The 11085-nt window shown below is 46.0% G+C and overlaps 1 protein-coding gene across 1 annotated transcript in view; it reads right to left on the bottom strand.

Annotated features, from left to right (window-relative positions):
• Positions 1 to 5421: 5421 nt before the first annotated feature.
• fgf11a (fibroblast growth factor 11a) overlaps positions 5422 to 11085 on the bottom strand; it is a gene marked incomplete at both ends in the record, with an annotated part of 201074 nt that continues 195410 nt past the window's right edge. Inside the window, 2 exons of the mRNA XM_080741966.1 lie at positions 5422 to 5570; positions 7456 to 7654. Of these exons, the coding sequence (XP_080598092.1) occupies positions 5422 to 5570; positions 7456 to 7654 (348 nt within the window). The remainder of the gene's footprint in view (positions 5571 to 7455; positions 7655 to 11085) is intronic.

The following is an 11085-nucleotide window of genomic DNA, read 5'->3' as shown; positions in this document are numbered from 1 at the left end:
ACAACGACGATATATTAATGTTATGTTATCATTAACATTTTAGTTTTTGTCTACTATTTGGGGACCTGCTTGCAGCAGCGGGGCCCCAGACCCCAAGGTTGAGAACCAGCTGCTTCTAGGACGACGTACAGACAGTGAAGTCTTCATCGTCTGACGCAGACAGTTCAGCACAGAGTGACACAGCTGGCTGCCTGCGTGCGCTCTGCACTGGGTCACCACCAACTACTGTTATTTACAGCAGCGCCTTACAGAGGAGCAAATAAAATGCATGCATTGAAGTGGATGGATGCTGGGTGAGGGGGCGGGGGGGTGGGGGGTAGTATCATAACTCCTAAACCTCCTTCATCCTCTGCTTCTCTCTATTCCGTCTCATCCTCTCTTCATCCCTCTCTCTCTCTGTCTCTGTCTCTCCGTCTCTCTCTCTTTCTCTCTCTCTCTCTCTCTCTCTCCCTCCCTAGAGCATCGCTCATCAATCTGGCCCTCGAAGAGCTCGCCCTCCCTCCCTCCCTGCTTCCCCGCAATACATAAACATTAGGCAAAAACAATTACCGGGCACAGCATATTGTACCTAGAAACTTCTGCTATGAAAAATGATTGCTTTTTCAGTTGACTGAAAAAAAAGAAAGAGAAAAGAAAGAGGGAGAAATCAAATCAAATAACATACAATACAGGGACAAATCTGGTGGAACAAAAGGACCCAGAATGAAACTTAAAAATCCCTTATTCCTTATTCCTTTAGGTTCTGGTATTGCCTCGTATTGCTGCATAAAACTGCGATTGCTTTAGAAATGGAAGAAAGCCAACCCTTGACTCCTACGCCGACCATGTTTTTAATTACCCCTATTTTAATTGCACGTCACTTTGGTCTGTTATCGTTGCCCTTAACAAAAGCTATCACTGTTTTTTATTATCATCACTGAAATGATAGCTACAACATGATTGAACCCCTTTACACCGCTATCATACTCTACGACAAAGATAACTGAAGCGGCAGGTGTAGGCGGCTTGGCTTTCTTTTTGCATAATAACCAAAGACTCTGAGAACACTTTGAGTTAGATTTGAAGAGATTGCGTGTGCGTTAAAAGTAGCAGCAGTCACATACATACTAATCGCAAAGACAAAATGATCAACAGTCTTTGAAGGTGAAGAATCTGGACTTTCTAAAGCCTTAGATACTGTACTATGAACTAGAGCCCGACCGACGGCAGATTTTTGGGTCCGATGCAATCCCGATTTTCACAGAATGCTGATGTTTTTACATATATTTTCTAAAAAACCAACAACAAAAACACAACTGCAAAATCTGGAAATCAATTTGAAAAACCTTGATTTGATTTAGAGTTTCTATCTGGGAACATTTTACGAATACATTTCACGAATAACTTTTTGACAGACAAAACTATTTCAATTAAGTATACAGTATAGCCTACTGTACGTTAAACCTCAATATATGAAAATAACTTACATACAATAAACAACCAAACATTTGAATAGAAATATGCATAAACTGAAGCAAAACAAACTCACAACACGTAAATCTGCTATTGTTGAAAATGTTTGAAACCAAAACAGGGACACCAGGTTGGAAGTGGTTGAAAATCGGGACTCATCGGCTACAAAATTGACGATACCAATTTTGTAAAGAAATAATAAAATAATGACCAATACTGTATATTGGCCAGAGCGGTGGTTCTCAAGGTCGCGTCCGGCGACCCCCAAAGGGTACTTGAGGGGGTTCCAGTGGGTCCCCAGCTAAAGTATTAAGTACAGTTATGAGGGGGATTGTGGTGGCTAAATGCTTACCAAGCTGTTGGTCCTTGAACCGAAAAGAATTGACAACCACTGGGCCAAACGGTCAGGCTCTTCTATGGTCTCTGTGGGGTGGAAACCTCACATGTCCAGCAATGTTCACTTTTCAAGATTCAAATTCAAAAGTAGCAAAATCAGAAGATCCACAAGAGTGTGTGGATCTGCTACTTTTGATGCTTTCGTGTGAGGCAGTGTTGTTTTTGACAGCAAATTTTGATTTAGTTTTAGTCATAGTCTTTTGAATAAAATGTCACCTGAAAAGTTTTAGTTTTAGTCTAATTTTAGTCGACTAAATATAAGATTTTATGGCGACTAAATCTACAGTTGATTTAGTCGACAAAAATGTATTTTGGCAGGCCTTGATGACATCGTAATGGCTGATTTTACTCTTGGTTGCATGTTGAAAATAGCCGATCTAAAAGCTCACAACGCGTCGCAGTGAGCTTGTAGATCTGCTATTTTCAGCACGCAACACCTGAGAGCAACCAAACATAAAATGACTCTTCTCCACTAGTCCCTCCCTAATAGTCTAGTTTTTATTTTTTTTGACGAAATTGTCAATATATTTAGTCTTAGGTGGTCCCCACTCCCCAGCTAAATCATCGAGAGTTTGTAACCAAATGAACCCTTATAAATCTGTTATTCTGGTCAACGTTAGCCTGTTATCTCTCCGTGGAATTGTGGACAAAATCTTAAAGACAACAAAATATTCTAAGTCTTGGGTCTGAGAGGCTAAAATCTCATCAAACGGTGGTCCACGGCTCAAATGCTGAATAAATAACTGACCTTCACATGAAAAAGGTTGAACCACAAGTACGGAAAAAAAACACAAAAAGTTAGAATAAGGAGATAGGAGGTTTCTTTCTGCCCGGACAGCAACGATGTGAAACATCAGCTCCGGTGGGGACTGCTCGGTGGTCAACAGTTGAGGAGCGTGGTCGTACCGGGCAGCTCCCAGGGGTGAACGTGTGAGGAACTGAATCAGTGTGAACCAGGCTGTGACTGACAGTGAGAAATGGTGCTAAGTCGACCAACCCACTGGTAAAGGTTGCAAAACATTGCTGTCGGAAAATGAAACCTCTTATCCCCGTATTTGAACTTTCTTTTTGTGTTTTTGAGTGGTGCTAACCGCTCCTACATCTGGCTTCGTCCGTCAGTCCTGTGTCTGTCCGGACTGTGATTGGTCAATCGGTGTCTGTTTGTACGTACGGCCAGGGTCACATTGTCCAAGCTTCACGGGACGCTTAATGAAATGAAGTCATAAAAAGCACTGCTCACTTCAAACTGGGTGTGATCTTTTTTGTAAATTAAATTACTTGATTACTTGATTGCATCGTCACACCAAAGCATCAGAAATAGCAGATCCACAAGCTCAAACGCGGCGTGAAGCAATGCGCTTCGAGCTTGTAGATCTGTTACAATTTTGGACATACCGTATGAGTTTTCCACCCGACAACAATGATTCACACCCCAAGCTTCGAACATCTGAAGAGGTCTGCTCTGGGTTGTAAAAAAAACTAAAAAACAAAACACTACAAAACTGGGGTGTTATTGGGGTACAATGCAGGTGCTTATACACACAAAAGAATTGATTATTCATGGTTAAAGCTGCAATCAATAACCTGTTTTGTTTGAATACAATGTTATATTTTTGATCAATCCATGTGATTAGAGTATGGTAATACAAAATGACTAAACACAACTGTGGTGATTGTAGTTGGACTCCCTGCTTTCCTATTGAGACGTGTATAATCTGAGGTCAGGTATTATAGGACCACTACTGGTTGACAAGTGGTATTGCAAGAAGCTCAAAAGGCATTATATCCTCTTTGCCCCCAATCAGGCTTTCAGTATCAGCTGGGGTTCAAAAACCTGGACATGGGCGTCAAAAGTTACGGATTACAGCTTTTAATTAAACATTTATTCAAAATGGAAAATAAAAAGAGTGTGTTCTATGAAATTCACTGATTTCCTGCAGATGTTGTAGACCAGAGTACCAATAGGCCTATCATACCAAAGGAATGTCCTTTCTTCCATTGGGGTCCTGTGTGTGTGTGTGTGTGTGTGTGTGTGTGTGTGTGTGTGTGTGTGTGTGTGTGTGTGTGTGTGTGTGTGTGTGTGTGTGTGTGTACCTCTCATGCATCACTTAGAGACGGGAGTGTGTTGTGTTAATGGCTATAGCGGTGTATACACAAACGTGCATGGACACGCACTTCTGCAATCACACATGTGCACAAACATTACTGTACCGCACTGGCGTGTGTGTGTGTGTGTGTGTGTGTGTGCGTGCGTGCGTGCGTGCGTGCGTGCGTGCGTGCGTGCGTGCGTGCGTGCGTGCGTGCGTGCGTGCGTGCGTGCGTGCGTGTGTGTGTGTGCGTGTGTGCACGGCGCACTGGGGAGTGCTTTGCTTCTCATTTTAGGAGTGGAGAGATTCTGATCAGTCACAGACTCCATTAAGAGACCCGGAGGACGATGAGAGTTGTGTGTGTAAGTGTGTGTGTGTGCGTGCCTGCGCGCGCGTATGTGTGTGTGTGTGTGTGTGTGTGTGTGTGTGTGTGCGTGTGTGTGCGCGTGCGTGCGTGTGGAAAGTGTGTTGGGAAAGTGTGTCCCTTGTGCTGCCGACTGGAAAATTGACTCTGTGTCAAAAACTAATCAAATCGCACCAAAGGTGAATGGAAAGCGGTGGGGAGGGGAGCGTGCACCGCATGCGCACGTGGGCTGACGAAGTAACCAGGGCCTGCCTCGCGAAAGTCGCTGACACTTGGACGATGGAAGCTGCAGCAGATGGTGGCGGGAACCTAAAGGGCTCGGCGACAAACCTCACGTTAGCGATGGAAGCCTTCTGGGGGTCCGGTAACCGTGTGACACGTGTCCCATTCGTACAGGATGTGCTGCGGGGGTTCGGGGACGTAGTTGACCGTCAGGCCCGTCGGGGGTAAAACCATCAGGAAGACGTTGTTCCGCGTAGAAGTGGGTTTCTTTCTTTCTCCTTCCGGGCATTGGCTGGGTTTTCACATGCCGCACTGGGGGGCCGATGCGCACTATACGATGTTGCTCACCTATCCGCGGAGTTATTGCTCTTATATACCGGACGTAGTTGAATAGAGAGAGGTCGGGGGCTGGGGGCTGCTGTGTGTGTGTGTGGGGTGGGGCGGTGCGGTGCGGTGGGCCGGACACATAAGTCTATGAAGTTAAAAGCCACGCCACCACTGGCCTGCTTCAGGGACGGACAGAGCCAAACCTTCCTGGAGAGTCGTTCCTTTTTCAAGGGCAGCCGTGTGCCACCTTGAGATGTTTTCCATTCACGGTCGTTCCCTGCTCCTTCGTGGGGCGCCACCGCATCGGTGCCATCACGCTCTCTCGCTCTCGCTCGAAGTTAGGCTCGGCTCTGCCCGGTCCCCAAACTCGCTCCCTCTGGCTTTTTGCACCGGTGCGTCATGGGACCGTGAGTCCTCACAGGACTGGTGTCACTGTCTGCGTTTGTGTTAGCCCTATAGTGGCGCCATCAAGGTGCCTGCCGGAGCATGCTGGTGCCCAGTGTCCCCCCCTCCCCCTGTCCGCCCATTCAACCCCCCCCCAACCCCCCACCCACCCCACTGAGTCTGTGAGTGCTAGGACGCGGGTGTTGTTTTGGTTTTAGATGGAGGGTCTTTCTTGCCATTATTCTGGTGCGCGGGAGACTCGCTGGAGGTCTTGGGTGTTTTCCTGGGGGGACTCTGTTCAGCCACGTCATGCAGTGAAGGCTCCCTGTACATGGCCACTGTGAGGAGAGGCAGAGAGAGTCAGAGGTCAGTGACAGCCATGCAGGTGCTTTTCCACTATAGTCTGCGGCACGTGAGTGCCATGTCATTTAACCCAGGGGTTCTCAACCTGTGGGCCGGGAACCCCAGGGAGGTCCCCACATTATTTGGAGGGGTCCCCAGATGATTAACTTAATGTGCAACACGGTTTTCTCTCTCAACAGTAAACAAACCAACACAAAGTTTAAGTGTATGGGGCTGTTAAGTATGACATCATTTTGTAGGCAGAGGAGAATTTCTGCCCCCAGTTTACGTGAATCTTTTTACTATTTTTACTATTTACACATTTTTCTTCTCTTTGTTGTTGAAAGGAAAGTGTTAGAATTATACTTTAGTCGTTATTTTTGTCTCGGATCTGTTGAAGGGAGAGAAAATGCTCTGGGGGCAGAGTTCTCCTCTGCCCTAAAAGCCCCATAGGGGGTATCTGCTGCACATTTCTAAAGTGACAATTTAAGGGCTTTTTACTTTTACTTTTACATTGGCCATATTGTCAAATATTAGAGGCAGAAATTTTGAAAATAGCCGATCTACATGCTCACAACGCCTCGCAACGCGAGGGGTTGTGAGCATGTAGATCTGCTATTTTCACAATAGAACTGTGTTATACAAAATGTGTAATGCCTCAACTCTTAGTGCTCGTCAGGGTGGGGGGGTCCCCAGTTAAAATATGATGATTTTGGGGGTCGAATCTTGAAAAGGTTGAGAACCACTGATTTAACCTGCCGACGCTGGTGGTGAATGCTAACCTGGTGAATGTTAACCTGGTCGGACGAACGGGAGGTCGAACCAATGCTCAGTCCCCACGTGCTGAGCGGCAATGCTAACAATTTATGCCTTGCACGACATGGGTCAGACAACGAAAGTGTCATCAAAACGTCAACAATGTGACGCAGACGACATTCACAGAGGGTGTTTTTGCGTGCCTTTGGTTAAAATAAAGGACGGGTCGCAGACGCCTTCATAAAATGTCACATATCTGACTGGCTGAGACGATGAAATAAGCTTTGTGATGTTTTATCTGCTTATTGTAAGTCGCTTTGGATTAAAAGCGTCTGCTAAATACCGAAACTGTAAATTGTAAACTGTTTGTTACCATGGAGAAGCAGACTACATTCACTTCCTTACCCTCCTTATTTGCTGACTTTACTTTACTTCCTTACTAATTATTTTGTGGAGACTCTGTTGATGACAAAATGTCGCAGACAGCGTATGAATGCGGAAAACTCTGAACATTGTGAGACACGTAGTGTGTCGCGTCATTCCACACTTGTCGCTCAAAGCATGCAGTGCAGTGGTTCTCAACCAGTGGTCCGGGGACCACTGAAGGGGTTTCAGGTGGTCCCCAGCTAAATGATGGACAGTTGGTCACCAAATGGATCCTAGATCTTTCACTCCATTTGGTTTAATTTTACACTTTCCCCCCCCCAAACAAATAGTGATCCACTATTTTCACTATTGTCAGAAATGGGGCTTAAAGGAGTAGTTCACCCCCAAAATGCCTTTTTTTCTATTGATTACTCACGCCATGGAGACTTGAGTTCAATAATATTTTTTGGTATTTGTCGCATTCCCAAGGCAAAATTTTGATTTTAGTAAATTTACCCCCATTGATTCCGGAATCAATAGGGTACATATTGTAACCAAAATGTATTCTTAGGAATGCGACAAAAAACTAAAAATATTATTGAGCTCAAGTCTCCATGGCGTTAGTAGTCAATAGAAAAAAAGTCATTTTGGGGGTGAACTACTCCTTTAAGTGCTAACTTATCTTTCGCTACCCGCTATTTCTTTCTGAAACCACGCCTCTTCCCGGACCACTGGTTGTGAAACGGTATATAGTCTTACCTTCGATGAGTTTGGGCAGGAAGTGGGCGGCTCCCTTGGTCTTCTTCACGCGGTTGCCCTTCATGACCTGGCCGTCCCGGTTGATGCCGATGTACCAGGCCCGGCCCGACTGCGTCTGCCGGTACAGGATGGACGAGTACGTCACGTAGTAGTTCTCAAACACACACTCCTTGAACTTACACTCCGGCGTAAAGTGTTCCTGGAGGACAGACAGAAAGAGGTGGAGACGCACGCACGCACGCACGCACGCACGCACGCACGCACGCACGCACGCACGCACGCACGCACGCACGCACGCACGCACGCACGCACGCACGCACGCACGCACGCACGCACGCACGCACGCACACACACACACACACACACACACACACACACACACACACACACACACACACACACACACACACACACACACACACACACACACACACACACACCAAGGTTATTATAGTGTTTCATTTTTCATTTGTTTTATCTATTTTTGTTTCGACTTTTTGTTTTAAATGTTACTTTAGTTTGGATTAGTTTTTAAAGCGGGTTTGCTAGTTTGGATTGGTTTCATATATTTGAAATGGCTTATTGCCATATATTGCCATAATATGGGGTAGCCGATAGCCATTTCTTTATTGGTTTTTATTATTATTTATATATTTATTCTCCAATTCCACCGTCTCGGCTGGGAATGGAAGGAAATGGGCTCCACATTTCATGGTGACAGTGTTACAGGAGCATCTGCACACACGCACACACTCACACACGCACGCACAGACGCACACACGCACGCACACAGTGGGAGCAACAGTAGCATCCACATGAACAGCAAACTCATCCACACACAGACTTGCTCACTGATACGCACAAATGATTGCACTCGGGCACGTGCGCGGTCGCCCGCGAGAGTGCACATACCCACCGGGCACGCACAAACACATCTATTTACCACCTGGACGGAGTAGTTTGTAGGCGCTGGGATGCCATAATTCAGATGGTTCACTTCAACTACAATCAACCCAATCCTTCACCCCTCTTCACAGTTTAACTGCCTCATTGTTGGCCTTCACCCTGGCTCACGCACGCACGCACGCACGCACGCACGCACGCACGCACGCACGCACGCACGCACGCACGCACACACACACACACACACACACACACACACACACACACACACACGTTCAAACAAATAGAGCTGCTGTGCATCTGACAATATGTCAACATTGGAAGTGCCCCCCCCCCCTCCCTTGTTATCTCTCTCGTCTCCCCCCCCTCCTCCTCCTCCTCTTTCTTCTCCATCTCTTCATCTCTCCGCTCTCTCTCTCTCTCCCTCCATCCCTCAGTCATTTTAGTAACCTTGTCGTGGGAACAAACCAATTTGCAGGATTGATTTGGAGCCTTGATGTGACTGGTGAGCAGAAAAGACCTGAATAAGGACTTTACTCTCCCTCTCTCTCTCTCTCTCCCCGTCTCACTCTCTTTTTCTCTCTCTTTGCAGCATCCTTTCCTTAGATCCTTCTCCTCATTTCCCCTGCCTTCGTCTCCTTTCCTTTCCTCTCCTCTCCTATTCTCCTCTCCTGCAGGGGCGTCACAAGGGGGGGGGGGGGAGTGGGACTGAGTTACTAGGGCCCAAGGTGGAGGGAAATAGCAGATCTACAAGCTCACAGCACGGCACCGAGTGCCGCGCTGCGAGCTTGTAAATGTGTGCAAATCTTTGAATATATTTTTTAAGCAAACATTTGTAACTCAAATGTTGCTTCTGGGGGGTCCCTGGAACTAAATATTGGGAACTAGATGGGGGTCTGTGGCCAAATACATATCATTTTGGGGGTCCTTCACATGAAAAAGTTTGAGCACCACTGACATAGAAACATAGTTTTAAAAAAAACGATAGGATATGAAATATTGAAAGACTTGCACAAAATGTTCACGATTTTTCAAAAATAGCATATCTACAAGCTCGCAGCGCGGCACTCGTGCCGCGCTGTGAGCTTGTATATGTGCTATTTTTAAATAGTTAAAGCACAAAATAATTGTGCGGGGGCCCACAGTGAATCCTTGTACCCAGGGCCCAGAATTTGGTGCGACACCCCTGCTCCGCTGTTCTCTCCTGTTCTCCCCCTAACGTCTGCCTATAGCCATTACACCCCACATACATAAGCTAATTACATTCATTCGGTGCCCTATGCTTTAATTACACATCCATTCACTCAGACAGCCATTCATTCCCCTCGCCCGCCCATTACCTTAGCTCTAACGGCACAGAGGTCTACAGTCTATAGTCTCCCACCAGCCATAATCGCAGTCGCTATCATTAACCCATCAAGATCCGGAAACCACTTTAACCATTCAATCTCACAGCGCGGCACCGAGTTTTTAGCTAATCTTTGAGTATATCTTTTTAAAAGCAAACATTTGTAACTCAAATATTTGCTTCTGGGGGTTCTTGGGAACAACATATTTTGAGATCGGGGGTCCGCGACCAAATGACATGTAATTTTGGAGATCCTTGACATGAAATAGTTTCAGAACCACTGATTTAGAAGAAGGATTTAGAAGACGTTCAAAAGAATCAGGTCAAAATATTCGAATGTTCACGATAAAAAAAAGAAAATAGCAGATATACAAGCTTGCAGCGTGGCACTCGGTGCCGCGCTGTGAGCTTGTTTATCTGCTATTTTTCAATAGTTAAAGCATCAAATAATGGTAACTTAACGCGCAATAATGCGTTACCGGTCTTTAAGCATTAAGGCTGATTTATACTTCGGCGTATGACCTTGTAAATTGGCTATTTTCTGCATGCAACAGCGTCATGCGACAGGGAGCATAAATTAGGTATTAGATGTGTTTGCAATGCGCCATAGAAGTCCCATCTGATCACCAGCCAAGTGCATATACAGGATGACTGCAGGGACATGCTGGGACCCTGATTCAGCCCGGGAAAAATAATTGGAGAGGCCCTCATTGCGCGCTATAGAGAGAGATTTAGTAGCTGCTGCTACTCATAGATTTGCCATTTCAGATCATGACAAGTGACAAGCCAGTGGGCCAATTACATTAGTTATATTTCGTTGTTGTCGGGTGGAAACGTTGAATGTCCAAAACCGTGTGTTTTGTATTTATCATTTAAAAAATGATTTAACTGAGTGAAAACAGGAGATCTACAAGCACACAACGCCTCGCGGTGCGAGGCGTTGTGTGCTTGTAGATCGGCTGTTTTCACTACTTTTGTGCAAACAGTTACATTTTTACTTTTGTGCAAACAGTTTAATTTTTTCCTAATGGCCGGCCTGGACCGGCCGGGAATGAACCGGCCGTTCGGGAGTTGTCCCGCTTTTCCCAATGGCCAGCATGTCCCAGGATGACTGTATGGGGTTCTGTCTCCTGCTGTAGCCAACACCACACACAGACCACACTTTGCGCCCCGGCCCCCCAAGCCCACCCCACCCCTATCACCACTCAAGTTAATTAATTGTGTAATTAAGCTGATTAAATTGAATCTTCTGTTTGAATGGTGGTGGTAGTGGGTGTACAGTAAATGTGAGTGTGTTTGCGTCCGTGCGTGCGTGTGTGTGAGTGAGTGAGTGCGTAGTGTACTGTGATGTGTTTGTGACGTGTGTGTGTGTGTGTGTG

This window comes from Nannobrachium achirus (assembly GCF_963921795.1).
Source record: "Nannobrachium achirus genome assembly, chromosome: 14".
Lineage (NCBI taxonomy): Eukaryota > Metazoa > Chordata > Actinopteri > Myctophiformes > Myctophidae > Nannobrachium > Nannobrachium achirus.
The sequence above is the reverse complement of the archived record's forward strand: the minus strand, read 5'-3'. Positions and strand labels throughout refer to the sequence as shown.